This window comes from Phalacrocorax carbo, chromosome 10 (assembly GCF_963921805.1).
Source record: "Phalacrocorax carbo chromosome 10, bPhaCar2.1, whole genome shotgun sequence".
Taxonomy (NCBI): Eukaryota; Metazoa; Chordata; class Aves; order Suliformes; family Phalacrocoracidae; genus Phalacrocorax; species Phalacrocorax carbo.
Window position 1 is genome coordinate 909,454 of NC_087522.1, and position 14,595 is coordinate 924,048.

The 14,595-nt window shown below is 49.4% G+C and overlaps 1 protein-coding gene across 2 annotated transcripts; it reads right to left on the bottom strand.

Moving 5' to 3' along the window:
* Positions 1-101: 101 nt before the first annotated feature.
* GGA2 (golgi associated, gamma adaptin ear containing, ARF binding protein 2) lies at positions 102-14,582 on the bottom strand. 2 transcript variants are annotated; one of them, XM_064461285.1, is made up of 17 exons: positions 14,363-14,582; positions 13,547-13,631; positions 12,708-12,783; positions 12,124-12,222; positions 10,168-10,291; positions 8,872-8,975; positions 8,286-8,366; positions 7,229-7,366; positions 6,028-6,109; positions 4,978-5,097; positions 4,531-4,698; positions 4,220-4,275; positions 3,783-3,925; positions 2,849-3,018; positions 1,743-1,912; positions 1,192-1,302; positions 102-555 (listed from the first exon to the last, which is right to left on the bottom strand). In XM_064461285.1, the coding sequence occupies exons 1-17, from the start codon at positions 14,547-14,549 to the stop codon at positions 445-447; spliced, it is 2,025 nt and encodes a 674-aa protein (XP_064317355.1). In that variant the 5' UTR covers positions 14,550-14,582; the 3' UTR covers positions 102-444. The 2 variants fall into 2 exon arrangements, with proteins under 2 accessions (XP_064317355.1, XP_064317356.1); XM_064461286.1 differs by lacking the exon at positions 13,547-13,631 and having other exon boundaries at positions 14,363-14,565.
* Between the last annotated feature and the right edge of the window lie 13 nt (positions 14,583-14,595).

Genomic DNA, 14,595 nt, shown 5'->3' on the forward strand with positions numbered 1-14,595 from the left:
CCGTTCCTCGTGTCCCTGCCTGCACACGGACCCCAGTGAAAACAGGGCGGGTGGGTCCCTGACCCGGCTGCAAGCAGTGTGCCACAAGGGCTGAGGGATGGTAGAGGTTTGCTTTTGTTTTTAATTGGGGAAAAAAAAAAAAATAATGGGGAAGAGAGAAAATTGGTCCAGAAAGCAGCAGGAAACACTTGTATGGAAGAAGCGTTAAGGCTCCCGGGCTCTACAGCAGCCTCCTGTAAAGCAGCATCAGCTACAGATAAAGGCTGTGGCAGAAGCAGCCAGCTTGTGCTCCTCCTGCCAGACAGCTGCGCAGAAACCGAAAGGAAGAAGGAGATGGTGGATCCCAAGGAAAGCAGCCATTACGGAGTCCAGGCGGCCTTGCTGGCACACAGTCCCTCCCATCCGCCACTAAGGCAACACGGCAATGTCCAGGCCTGCTGAACTTCAGCTCCTGCCCCAGAGCTCTGCTTCTGGGAAGCCAGTCACCTCTCCCACCTCGGTGAAGGGCTGCGCACCTTGCGTGAACGCTAGTTTGTACCTCAGTCGGATGGGATCCTGCAAGAGAAAGGAACAGAGAGGGGCATGTCACCGCTGCAGATTCCTCTGTCCCCTTCAGCCTCACCCCTGGCAGCCTTGCTGCAGTGAATCACCCTGTGAAAGGGGACAGTAACGCTTCAGCCATGCAGAACCTCTTGCATGGAAAAAGACCTGGATCCTCATAAAATACGTGGGGAGCAACTGGGAGAGCTGTGCAAGCCACCCAAGGGCGTGCTTGGCAATCCAGGTCTGGCCAGCCTTCTCAGTGACAGAGGATTCCTTACACCAATCTTCGGTCAGATAATTATTCATCAGTGCGGCAGAACCGCCGCCCATCGCTTGTGCCTTGGGTGGCCTCGTGTTCCATCAGTTGCAAACATCTGCACAATGTCTACACCAGGAGCCATCACTGCAGACAGACTGAAGCAGAGTTGTACAGGCCCCTGCAGCTACTGCCCATTTGATTCTTTAGATTATAGCTCTGCAAAGCTGTTCCAGTGGGAAAAATGTCTTCCCACCACAGCCCAGACTGACTGTCTGTCTGTCCCCTACATCTCCCCTCTAATAATCCTCTCCCTGTCTTTCACACAAATACCCCACCCCGCACAGTGACACTCCGTGTGCTCCACCTGCAGACTCAACCACCACACGTACCTTGTGCGGATTGGCGAGCAGCAGGACCTGGGATACCACCGCAGGGGGGAGAATAGGGCTGAAAGCAGGCAGCTCAGAGCCAGAAGCTGGCTGTAACTTTATTTTCATGGTCTGAAAGAGAAAAAAAAGGGAATGCTTTTTGGTCCACACTGAAAAAGGGCTGGGAGTATTAACAAGCCACAGCCCTGGTTAAAGATACATCAGCCAGGTTTTGTCGCTGAATGAAAAGCATGCCTTTGCACAGGCTACACCTAAAGGCAGATACTCCTAAGTAGACAATTCTACACTGCACGTACACAGGCAGAACAAGTGCCTTAACCAGGAGGCTAAAGCAGCGTGTCTGGAGCCTCGTCTAGTTGTCTCAAGGCCAGGGTTATGCTCTGGAACAGGCACTGGGGCCACAGCCACCACCATACAGCAAGTTCACCGTTCACAGAGAGCGAGCCATGCAATTTCCAATCAGCAAGGCAAATCCTAGGCAAGAAATGGTGAACCTTCTCAGGACTTTTCTGAGTAGTCCTACTCTCTGCTACTCATCACAGGCTTCTCACCTTTGGGACTGCAGCCTGGAACGCTATGTCCTTAATTGGCTGGGCTGATGTGCTCAGCATGGAAAGAACCATCACCAGCACATCTGGTCGGCCAGGAGCTGGGTCGCTGGAGAAGTGGAGCATGGCCTTGAAACCATTCCTATCATACACAGTAAGTGGACAGATACTGCCTGCCGGAGACAAAAGGAGAATCAGAAACAAAGCATGGATTCCCTGCTGTTCTGAGGGTAGAATAGTGACGACGGGGTAAGGAACAGCAAAAAGGAAATATACACACTTTTACTTCCTCCAGCAAACTCACAGCCCAAGCAGCACACAGCACCTGCCTGTGCTTCACATTTCACCTCTAAGGCAGAGAAAGGAATCTGAATGTCTAAATTAGAGATTTAGCAGCCCAGACTTCAACAGCCAGCTAGAGATATCGGGCATGAATCCAGAAGAGAAATAATGGGAAAAGCAAAATGTAACTCCCTGGCACACACCAGACTTAGCCCTTTATCACCGTTGCCTGACAAATCAACACATGACTATCCCCATCCAGCCCTTCCAAAACCTGATAAATCCTTCACTTGAGAGACCGAAGTCAGAAGACAAGCAGGTCAGAATCTCTTTGCACCTATCCTCTTCCAAAAGGTGCTGCAGTCCTCTTAACAGGACATGCCCTGCATGGGGTACACTGGGGTGCCGCGCACCCGGGGTGACACTCTGCGAAGTGGTTGCGGGGCCGAGTCATTCAGCGTTGAATCGAAAAGCAGAGGTGGAAAGAACAGCTCTGCTTTAGGAAGCGGGGCAACTCCCACCCATAGGTACCTTTTAAACCTCTGGAAAAATACTGCTTGAAGCCTGATTAAAGGTGCTAAGGGCAGGCAGGTTAGAAGCACACCACAAAGGTTAGCCAGGGCAGGAAACTCCCAACAAGTGCAATCCCTAGCCTTTGCTCAAATTCTCAGATATATCAAGTCCTTCGTAGAACAGTCATTACTTTTCTCCAGCCAACCCCCACAGCATGAAGCTACTTTGGCTTCCTCCCCTGCAAAAAAAATCATAGAAGAGCTCTAATAAGCCTCTAGTAAGCAGAGCTGGGGCACAGAAATCATTGCACTTACTCGGTGTAATTGAAATTAAAGGGACAAAAAGGTTTTCTAGAGAAGCCTCATGGGAAGCTGGATGCAAAGAGGCAGCAGGCTTCAGCTCATGGCCTAGGCTGGAGAATGAAGTATTTGCCATTGAGCTATTTGGAAGATCTGGAAAGGGCAATTTCATTGGTGATAAATCCCTGGAAAGAAAAGCATGTAGAAAGCTTGTATTAACTGGGGAGACTGCATGGTATATACCATCTTCTGCTGTGTCCATCTTGTGTTCCCAATCCCCCACCGATTTTCGGTAGAAAGAAAGTACAAGCTTATACTCTCAGAGTTCTTGAGAAATTAAAAAAAATTGTCTATTTTATATGGAAGAAGCTGCTGTTTCAGCACTCCCTTTGATTTCTGTTACTAACGTGAAACTGTTTCAGGGCTTTGGAAGCCTACTCTCCCCATGCACAGTCTCTGGAGCTCTAGTCAGTGAGATTAAAATAAGTTCTAGCTCAAAAACAGCGCAGGAAGCTGGCCTGTATTATAGCAGACTGGGTAAGCCTGCTATCGTAAAGGTCACCTGCTCTGAAGATCTGTGGATGATTAATTTGGCTCATGAACTGTTAGGCTTCCACTGAATGCCTGAAGAAAGCTGGGGAAAGTAGTTTTTGAGTCACAGGTTATTATAAAAAGACCTGGATGTAAGGTTTTTGTTCCTTTAGCTCAAGATCACCTCGTTAAAAAGCCATGGGATTTGTCTCCCCAAGTTCCTGACCCTTTCAAGGTCCTAGTGTGCAGTTACAAAGTGCAATTACCAGGTGCATAACAGCTGCTTAGGAGCCAATGCGTGGATGGATAGCTTGCCATCACTAACCAGGTGCAGCTGAAAGGTTTTCCTAAACCTCACTGCTGTAAAACAGTATTCCTCATCTCCAGAGTCAGACTGTATTATGCAGAGCTTGCTTACAAAGATAACGTCTTGGTCCTGGATGGCGGAGAGAGCTGGTCAGCCAGGCCCTCAAAGGCATTCTTCTCTGAACAGCCGTCTTCCCAGCCTCCCAGTGTTTGAACAGCACTTACGATCTCACTACATCCATTATGTACAGCAGACTGAAAAATAAGGCACTTCTGGTTCATGCTAGAGAACATCGGCAAAACTCAGACCTGTTTCACTGAGAAGAATCTCATTTTTAATAGCACTACTTAAAGTAAAAATAAATATGAGTAATTTGGTTGCAAACTGCAACTGAGAAATTCACTACAGAAGCATGAGGATTCCATTTTCTCTTCAGAATAGAGTGGCATTAAAAAAGGCTGCCAGAGAAAGCTGAGAGATGAAGATTCCTGTCTGATTTTTGTCCTTCATACCTTACAGACTAACATAGATATCTGAGGGTCACTCACCTCTGCTAAGCCAAAATCAGGTGGTGGTTTCTGTACAACAGGAGAGTTGCTGAGACCTAAGAAAGATGCCGAAATGCTACCGGTCAATTACAGAAAACAAGGATTTTCCATATGTTCCTCCTTTGTTGTCCAACGGCAGTCTGACTACAGTCTTAACACCATTAAAGAAACAACATTCTTGAAAACTTATGACTCTGGCTGAAAGAGTCTACTTTCTCTTAGGACCAACATTAACATCAAAGTTCTATCTTTATTAAATGCCACGAACCCCAGTAAAAAGGGTAACACTGTACTGAAGTGCATATACAAACCTAATGACTTAAACTCCTCGTCCAGCAGACAGGTAGAGGTTGTGCTGCCGTGGCGGGAGGCAGTGGTTCTGTTTGCAAATTGGTCAGTAGGAGACTGGGATGTCGCCTCCAGTTCGGAGAAGTCAATCAGCGTATAGCTCTTCATGCGCCTTGGGGCTGCCCGGCATGCTTTGGAAACAGTGGGAAGAGTTAAAGAGAAACCTCCTGAAAGGAACAGTGTATTTATAGGTACAGGCGTGCCTGAAAGGACTTGTGGGTGAAGAACTTCGGGAATATTTTCTATCAACCATATGTAAAAGAAAATGATGGTTCCTTAACAGTTTTCCTGTGTTACAGGATTTTCTGCACGTTTGTTCTCCGAGAAGCTCCACTCTCCCCTTCCAAACTCCACTCGTACATGACATGCAGGAGTAGAGCTGTCGCGGAACGCTGCAGGATGCTCTTTACCTGGTGCATCAGCGGAGCTGGTAGCTGAATCTCCTCCACCACCATTTTCATGGCTGGCTACAACCTGCCTGTACTGTCCGAGGACCTGCGTGAGCTTGTCGTTGGCCTGCAGTATCTCAGCTGGGAAACAAGAGAAGAAGCAGCATATTAATGTTCTAACACGGGGGTCGGTCCCACAGCACTCTCCAAACTGCTCTTAGGAAAGGTACGGTGCATCTAAGGACCTGCCTGGAGCAAAATCTAGTGGGACAATCTGCCTTAACGATCCTGGCTAGTCTTTCATTCCATTTTCTGAAGTGCAGCATTTTGCACATACATCTGCTGATTTCAGGCCTCTCTCATTTATCAAGATCACTGAAATCTGATCCTATCTCTGAAGTATTTACAGTTCCTGCCATCTCTTATGCACTTGTTGTTCTCTGCAAGTTTTCTGAGTGTACTTGAGTCTATAATCCAGCTCTCCCCAGCTGAAAAACCCTGGCATTCATGGGTATGAACAAAATGTTTGAGGCACAGCTGAGCTCCTATGGTTGCTGTTTAGGATGTCTATTCAGTGAGGCATCACTTCAGTCAGGTTTTCAAGGCATATGGTCAAGACTGTGAAATGCAATCCTTTGGGAAGGGCTAGCTTTCTCAACTGTGGAATTCAAAGATTCTGCTCATAAGATCCTTCTCAGTGTATTATTTAAGAAATTAAAAAAAATGTTCTCCCTCTGTATTGATAGACAGGGAGAGCTTCAGTCGCTGGAGAGAAAAGACCTCAAAAGCCTTCGGTTCTCTGAACATTGGAACTCCAGAAACTCTGAAAACCACCTCAGCTGGAAGAAAGTGAGCTCCAAGTGAAAATTATTCGCTTCCTTGGGGAGAAGTGGGAGGAGACTGATGCCACTTCCCACGGGCATGGTTTGAAGGCGCAAGCGGAAAGCTTTGCCAGCAGGGTAGCACGTCCCCAAGCATTCCCCCTCTCAGATGAAGGGCATACCCCACTCATCAAAGGAAAGGCAGAAAAACTTAGCCACAAAGAGACCCAAGGACAGCATTGGCCCTTACCTAGAGCCTCATCATCATCAACTGTCTCACTGGCGAGGCGGAAGAGCAGCGGCCTGAGTTTCTCACAGCGTTGAAACAGAGTCTGTGGAAGGAAATGTTTCATGTCATTGCTCAGGAGATCCCAGACACTCTCACACTTCTCTGTCTCCGTGGCCACCTGTGACTGACGATACATCTAGAACAGGAAGGTGCACTTTCTGCCCAGGTCCAGACAAAGGGCATCAATGCTGCGTGTTGCCGCACTCTTAAAAATCCAGTGGCCTGGACGTACAGCCACTGGAACAAGAAAGCTTTGCTGGTATCTTCTCAGCAATCGCATCCTCTCTGTGCACACAGGTGTAAGATAGATCAGTGTAAAATTACTCAATTTAAAAGTATCCAGGAATGAATAGAGGATCACAGTACTCGGAGGGGAGTGTTACAACCGTCAGTTGCAGCTACCATCAGGCAATGCAAAGCTGCTTACGGCTGTCTTCTCAGTGTTTTAGGAAGCGAGGCGGCAGGGAGGCAGCTACTTTTTCAGTCTGAAAGTAGGGTCTCTTCCATCTAGAGCAGCAGCCCTCCCCAAAGGGATCTAACTCCAAACTCTGCCACCATGTGTAGCCACAGGAGAAGTTCTTACCTACAAAAATTCAGTTGTCTAAAGTTGTTTTTTTTTTTAATTTGAGAGTCTGGTAGGCATCCTAGTGGAGTTTCAGGTGTTTGGAGACCATAAAGCTATTCTGACAGCCCTGTTAGTCACATCAAATGTTTCCTCAATTCACTGATACTCATGAGCAGCAGCACACCAGTGAACTCTGGGCAGAAAAGTGGGAATCACAGAAACCATAGCGCAAGCTGAAGAACCCACAGCTTTGAGCTTCTCTGGTCAGGTCTCATCATGCCCACCTAACCACGCTCAGGCTCGAGGGGATTCCTGTGTGCGATACCACTGCTGGAGGGCGAGCCATTTCCCCGTAGGATACCACAAGAATTGCCGCTAACCTGGACAGAAACTCAGACAAGCACAGCAGGTGATGGTTCCATTCCAGCTTCCATTACACTGATGGGAGGGACTGTTATTCATTGGATATGTTGGAAACTATCTGCTGTGCTAATGCTGTTTCCAGGGCATCGTGCTGCCCTTGGAGTGCTGTTACCCTGTGCCCCCCCAGCCACAGCCAGTCAAAAGACCCTCTTATGCAGGAAAAAGAGCATTTACCTGTAGGGTGTCCTGGTCAGATTTGGGTAGTTCTTGCCTCTTGTAGTTTTCCAGTAATTCGTCCATACGTTTAACATTCTCAGAAACCTCACTGATGGTATTCACTCTTCTGGACATCTTAGCTGACTTCTCTTGTTCCTTTGATGAAAAATGAAATCAAAGTAGGTGATGATTTGGCTCATGCAGCCAGTGCACGTGCTTGGCTGGGTCACTCTGGATCACGCTTGTTGGGGAGTTCCTTCCTACTAGTAGCTGATTGCAGGTGGAGGAGGCACAAAGCGGCGCGGGTAAGGACTCGCCCCCCAGCAGCTCCAGTATCGGTGCTGCACCACACCTCCCTGTCAAGGGTGAAGATGGAAACCTCCCGCCCTTCTCAGGCCACCCTGGCCAGGGTGCTGGTGCATAAGAACTCATTTCACCACAGGCACGAGTAAGACTTCAAAGTTAGAGTTAGGAGTTGGCGGCTTCTGCCATACAGAAGGACACTCCCCAGAAAAATGTGGGGATTTTGTTAAACCAGACCAAATCTCCTATTTATGCGGAGAATTGGGGTGCCCCTTCAGGTGGAAATGAAAACAGATACACCATACATGCACACACACACTGCTTGTAGAAAAGAGGCAGTTCTGTACAGATGTGGCTTTTTTCCACCTGGGAACTAAGTTTATTTTTGGAAACTTTCTATCAGTAATGCAGTACAACTGCCAGGATCCCACTAACATGGAAGTGCCCCACCGTACAGGCTCCTGGCTATAAATATTCCCTCTTCCTGGCAATGGCATATTTTAGGGAAACAAAACAAAACAATCCCACGCTAACTTGGGAATAACCAGTGCTGAAAATCGTCCCTCCTCTGGGGCAGCTTAAGCAGTTCCCCCGAGACTGATGTTGCAGCAAGGCTCCCATTACCACCTCGCGGCGGTCCCTTCAACGCCAGTGAGGTGGCAGGCTCTACGGAGGTCAGGTATAGAGGGCCCGCTGGCAAAAACTGAATTGCCAAGTCCCCTCCCGCCCTCCGTGGCTGCAGACACAGCTTCTGACCCACGGAGCTCCCTACCTCTTTAATCATGCTCTTGATCAGACGGTTGGCAGCCTGCAGGTCTTCAGAGTGGTTGCTCTTTAGAAGCCGCGCTAAGAGCTGAGGGGAGAGCATTGGACAGCAGTGAGCAGCAGTCTCCAGGCACTAGGCTAGACACGTCACATAAGATATTGATATGATATTGAGAGATATTCAGAGACAACCAGTGCTGTAATAGTTTCTATAGTCTTGGAAATTATGGGACATGAGCCCACATATCTAACCCAGATTATATTGCTGCCTCTTACAGCTGCCTGCACACACTGGCTGTTCGGGAACAGCAACTCTCCAGCTCTGCAGAACTTCTGTGAGACCTGGAGATACCCTCCCTCAGGAAAGTTTAATAGAAACTGATTTTTTTCGGTAAGGAAGTTTCACTTTTACTAAGCAAAAATATCTGGTAAAGCATCAAAGAATTCTCTAGCTGTTGTACAGCAAGAGGTATTAGTGCTATTCTGGAGGTATTCTGTCTGAAACAGCAAAAGCTCCCCAAATATGACTGAGCCTGTTTCCTCATCAGTACAAATCCAAGGCGGGGGGTAGGCATGAGAACCCTAAGGTTTACCTTGGATTTCTCTTCATCTGTGTCAAAAATAGAATTCTGAGGTCTTGGAGAAGGGGGAGGTAAAATTTTGTCTTCTGGCAATTTGGGGTCTTCTTTTACAATCCCTGGAATGGGCAACAATATTTGTTCAGTGACGCCCGAGCTGTTAAAACACCAGTGCTCAACAGTGCATTGGATTTCACACCTATTTCCTTCACCCCTCCCCAGAACTTTACAGAATGAGATGGAGAAGCAAGGAGTTGCTTTAGCACACACCCAGACAAAAGACTTCCCTTTCTCCCTTGAATTAAGCGCGGGTCAAATGAGATTTTCAGAGTAGAAAACAAAATTCGGATGTGCTGAGCTCCCTCTGGGTGAGCTGCTAAAACTCTCCCACAGCAAGAGCACTGGGAGCACACCAGTATTGATGCCTGAGCGCGCAGGACTGCCACAGCCAGCACGGCCATAGGACGCGGGGCACCAAACACGCACAGCCGAGTACCGAAGAAGCCCTCGGCGTCAGCAGTGATTCTGTGGAGGTCTCCCCTCCTGCCTCTCCCGTCAGCGCCTGCGGCCACCGACTGCATTGGATGGGCAGCGGTCCCCGAGACCTGCCCGCCAGGAGGGCGCCCAGCACCCCTGCACCCCTGCTCAGCACCCCAGCCCGCAGCGGCCGCTGCACGAGGGAAAGGCAGTGACGGCGCGGAGGCTTGCCACAGCAGGACTTGGGGGAAGGCTTGCAAAGCCATTTGATGCTCAAAGATGCACAAAGCAAACCTGGTGGGAAGCATTTAAAAACAAATTCCCTAATTCCCCTGAACTTCCACAGAGAGCATTACAGCATCTTCTTCGTTAAGCTATGAAACGTATTACCTGGGATAACAATAGGAATTGGACAAATTTCTGGATGAAAATACCATTAAGGACTACTAAACATGATGGAATGGATGAAACATCCAGCTCAGTATCTCTCTGAAGCCATCCCTCAATCCTGCGAGAGTATTCCAGGGCAAAGACCACTCTGAGTTAGCCCTGTACCTCTTCCCTGCGCAACAGCAGTGAGCTTTGTGTGAGGAGAGGCCACAAGGCTAGCCTGATCTTTGACTCAATAGGCTGCTCTTTGGTAAATCTCTTTAAACAGTTACATGCGTCCTTAAGTACCCAAACAGCCTCGTAAGTGTGGCCTTTGTCCTTTTTTCCTTAGGCACAACATTTTATGAAAAAAGCTGAGTCACAAATTGGAGAGGACAGCTATCTGTGGTCTGAAACCATGTGACCTGGAAGGCTAAAAAGGAAACTGAAATAACAGAACTAAACCTTGTTTCTTCAGCATCTGATAAGCATCCCGAATTTTGACTTCCTGAGGAAACCAGACTGTCCAACTGAATATTACTTCTGTGACTCTTGACTTGACTTTTTCTGAAGACCAGGTTCCATAGTACTGGAGACAAAACAAAACAACAAAGTAAAGACAAAAAAGATCAAATCCGAGGAATTATAGTCCAGATACGGCACTAAAGCCCCACGTTGTCTGTGTGCAGAGACCAAGTAGTATGTGGGTTCCTGACACTTTATTCACAGCGTTGACAACTGCGTATCTTGTGGTGTAGGAAACTGCGTGTAGAGCTGTGGCTGTAAACACAAAGAATGCTATTAAGTGTACGATAATTACATGAATATTATATGACAATCAAAATGAAACAGCTTCAAAACTTCTCTGATCAGTTACTGAATCCAAAACCAAAAGTAGGTGGTTGTATTTTAGTGAAAGAAGTTCTGTGCTTGACTTTAAATACTTTCCTTAACTGCCCGCAATGCAAATACCACCACTGGCCTCAGCCAGACCCGGACACCAAACAACCAAAACTGAATGCAATGAGAAATGAAAGCTACTGTCTCTTTTCAGCATCTGGGCATTTTCTCTGATTTCTCTCAGTATTGCCTAGGAGCACTCACTTTATTATAAAAACACTGGGAAGAATGATAAAAGCCACACACAAACCTCCAAAACACTAGGCATTTTAAACTCATGATACCTATTTTGTCAAAACAGCAACCAAAACCCTCTGTAGCGATATATTGTTTAAACTTCATTGTTTTCACTGAAATGCCTTTACCAAACCTGGGACTGAGGGACGAGGTTTTGCTGTTTGGTTAAACATTTCTCCGAAATCAGCTCTTTGCACCTCTGCCATCGAGATGATGTAATGGAAAATGAAGCCCGAATAAGCGGTAAATGTGCGCAGGGCCCACTAAAAAGGGGAATCAATTACTGTGTTGCTGAGAAGGGTATTTAAGAAAGCCCCAGGGCTGCTGCTCGATGCAGAGAGGAGCAAGGCATGAAGATCACGCAGCCTCCAATAAAAGAGGTCTCCATTTTTCATCATGAGAGGCTCTGCCAGGGGACCCAGCGCGCCCACTCTGAACTCACAGCTCGCTCAGCTTCTCCAGCTAAGCTCCTCATTTCTGACGGCTGCTTCTCTTCTCAGGAGGCAGCGATTGCACTCAGAAGCAAAGTGCTCCACAGCAGGAAGCAGGAATGAATATACTGAATATATTGCATGAATATATTGCGAGCCAGGGAAGCGGAGCAGCAGGAAGGGACTTTGCAGCTTCCACGTTAGCTACAGCTGATCCCTTCCAGCCTCCCCGACCCGGAGCTGTCGCTGCCCAGGGCCGGGAGCCCTTTGCCTGGCTTTCGGGGCACCCTCAGCAGGACCCCGAAGGGGCTGCGTGAATGCACGACTGTCAGGCAATGGTGGAGCGAGTGCTGCTGAAGTCCAGTGCCCCCTGCCGCTACCTGCGCTGATCCTGCCCCATGAACGGGACCCAAACCCAGGCTAACCTCTGCCAGGAGAAAGCAAGGAGAGCAGCCAGAGCACAAGAGTTTGAGGACAGAGCATAAAACAACACGGGAGAGGCTCTGGGCAGCTCCTGGCACCTCTGTCCTCTGCTAATTCCCCAGCCAAAGCTCTGTAAATCACCGAGAGGCAAAAAGGCCGCAGGCTGAGGGGTCTCAGGAACAATTTCAAGCTCCTCCAGCATCTCTGACTGTCCCAGCAGAGTTGGGAGAAACCACAAGGAAAAAGCTTTTCACAGAAAGAGCCCTTGGCTTATATCTTTTACAGGGGATCCACATCCAGTCCTTGTGCTTGGAGGCACAGAACGAGTTCTGCTCTACTTCTATGTGAGACTAATGGTAAGTGTTCATATCCAGCATGAAATAATGAGTATGCCCTACCTGCTGTGTCCAGCATAACCATGACCACCTACCTTTGGGGAAAGCACTTTAATCAGCTCATTCAGAAACCTGAATTTTGCTATTTCATTGTGAAATCTTTCACCGCAGTTATTCACACAGGTCTCTAGCACCTGCAGAGAACAGAACAGTACCAGAAACTGTACACACAGGTCTTGGGGAATTTTTAAAAATAACTTTGCCATTATTATACTAACTCTAAGAACTCTCTGGCATTGCATTCACAAATGCAAGATACTGAGGTAGTTGTGCAGCAAGAACACATCTTTTTCCTTCACCCAGCCTTCTTAAGAGCATGTTTAAGACTGCCTGCTCTGTTCTACCCATCACTAATAACTTTTGGGCCACTGACCCTGTGGTGGGGCCACAGGCCAAGCAGCAAGAGCTGCAGACCAGTGAAACACCTCAGAACGACATGGGAAGGAACAGCAGCGGTTACTCCCTCCGTTACACCCTGGTTTCTGTATTCCTTGTGCAATGGGAAGTTGAAAGGGAGGGACATCTAAGAGAAATGGAAGACAGCTACACTGGCTCTACCCCCCAAACTCTATTTCCAAGTTACTGCTGCCTCTCTTTGCACATGGATGAAAGCACTTACTGTGAGAGCATGGAGAGCTTCCATCTCCTGAGGTGACTGTATCTTATGTGCCAGCAGCCTCGATGCAAGCGATGGGCTGGGGAGCAGCAGAAGCAAGTCAGACAACACGCAAGTTCCCAAGAAAAACCAAATGCTGCTAATTTTGCCCTGCAGAGAACTGCAACTGCCAGATTCACAACCTGCTGCATCAGACACCCTTCCTCTGGCAGAGCCTGGGGTACACACACAGGCACAAGGGGCGAGAGATGAATTGAAGCAGCTTGTGTGTGACCCCACTGCTGTCCTCCAGCCGTGCCCAGAGGCTGCCCCCTCGGAAGGAGCCAGCTGGGAGAGGCTGGGGGCTCTCCTTGGGCAGGCACAGGGAGATGGAGATGGCTCTGCAGCCGCAGGAGCCTGGATTCACCTGCTCATTCCCACAGAGCTGAGACTGTCAGCTGGAAGGTGGGGGAGTCTCAGCAGAGATCTCCCACCTCTCTGAAAGGAAAAGCCCACTCAGGGCTTCCCCGCAGAACCCCACAGCAGGCATCCTTGGCCAGCCTCCCACGAGGCTGGTGAGGGCACAGTGGCATGACCTGCTACCTCGTGGGCTGCAGCAATGGACGTCAGAGCCCGTTCCTAGACTCCAGCCTCCACCACACTGGCATCCACCTCTTTGCAACTTATTTACCCGTTCTCGTACGGGCACTTGGGAGCAGCAGAGCCCAATGAGACTCCTGCTGTCTCTCCAGGCTCCCCACACAGTGGCCTACGGGTCCTATTCTCCCCCCACAGCCATGAGAAAAGCTCAGAGCCCGACACACAGCCCAGAGCAAACACAAAGAGCCGTCTGTCTGCCTTACCCTTCCCTGTCAGCGTTCACCTGGTCACAGAACCGCTGGATGCATTCCCAGTTCTCCTCGGGGATACTTGGGTCAGTGGCTTTATCTTACACGGGGGAGGAAAAAAAAAAGGAAAACCAGCCTCAGTGCGAGAGGCGCGCAAGCGAGCGGCACAGGGCAGGAAGCGGCTCAGACCTCACGCTGCTACCAGCTGCTTCAGGGCTTTTTGTAAAAGAGGCAGAAATGGAAGACACAGGGCGAGCAGGAAACAGCTGTTACTAAAATCTGCCTAAAAATACAGTCCCAAGTACGCACTCCTAAAGAGTCAAAGTCAGGAACAAAGCGAGGTGTTGAAAGCAGCAACAGCGCAATGTCGCTTTTAGCACAGAGCACGAGAAACTGTTAAAAAGCATTTACAGGCAGCTCTCGCAGGACCTGACTGCAAACCTTGCCATGCTGGAACAGAGCCACGCTTTACCCTTTTGCAACAGGGCTGCACGAGTGCCAGTCCCAAAGCTCTGCCCGCACAGCTGAATTAAGGAAAACAGTCTTTTTTCAGCTTTACCCACTCCCCGGTCCAGCACTCAGCTTTGGCAGGACTGGGGCTGAAGCTGGACAGAGCAGACGGGGAGCAGGAGAGGTGCAGCAGGTTAAGACAGCACGCATGAACATCACCCTGAAGGGGCTCCGTGGAGGAGACAGACCCTTCTCCACCGAGCTGAAGCAGCTCCGGTGCCCACCCGATCAGAGCTGGGGGGCCAGGGCTGGCTTTACCGCTGGGTCCCGCGCAGCAGTGCCGAAGCCAGCCGTGGCGCCCCGGCCCCCAGCCCCACTCACTGATCCACTGCTCCAGCTCCCCGGCGCCGGCCATGGACTCTCGCTCCGCTCCGCCCCGCTGCGAGCAGGAAGCAGATCCACCCGCCGTCGCTCCTTGCACGCCACCGCTCGCCCCTGTGGGAAGCCCACGCGAGTTTTTGTGGCGTGGAAGTGTACGCTTTGGGTGTGGGCTGGCTCGGTGAGGCATGCCCCGCCACCCCTCCGGCTGCTCCTCCCCTCGCTGGCGTGCAGAG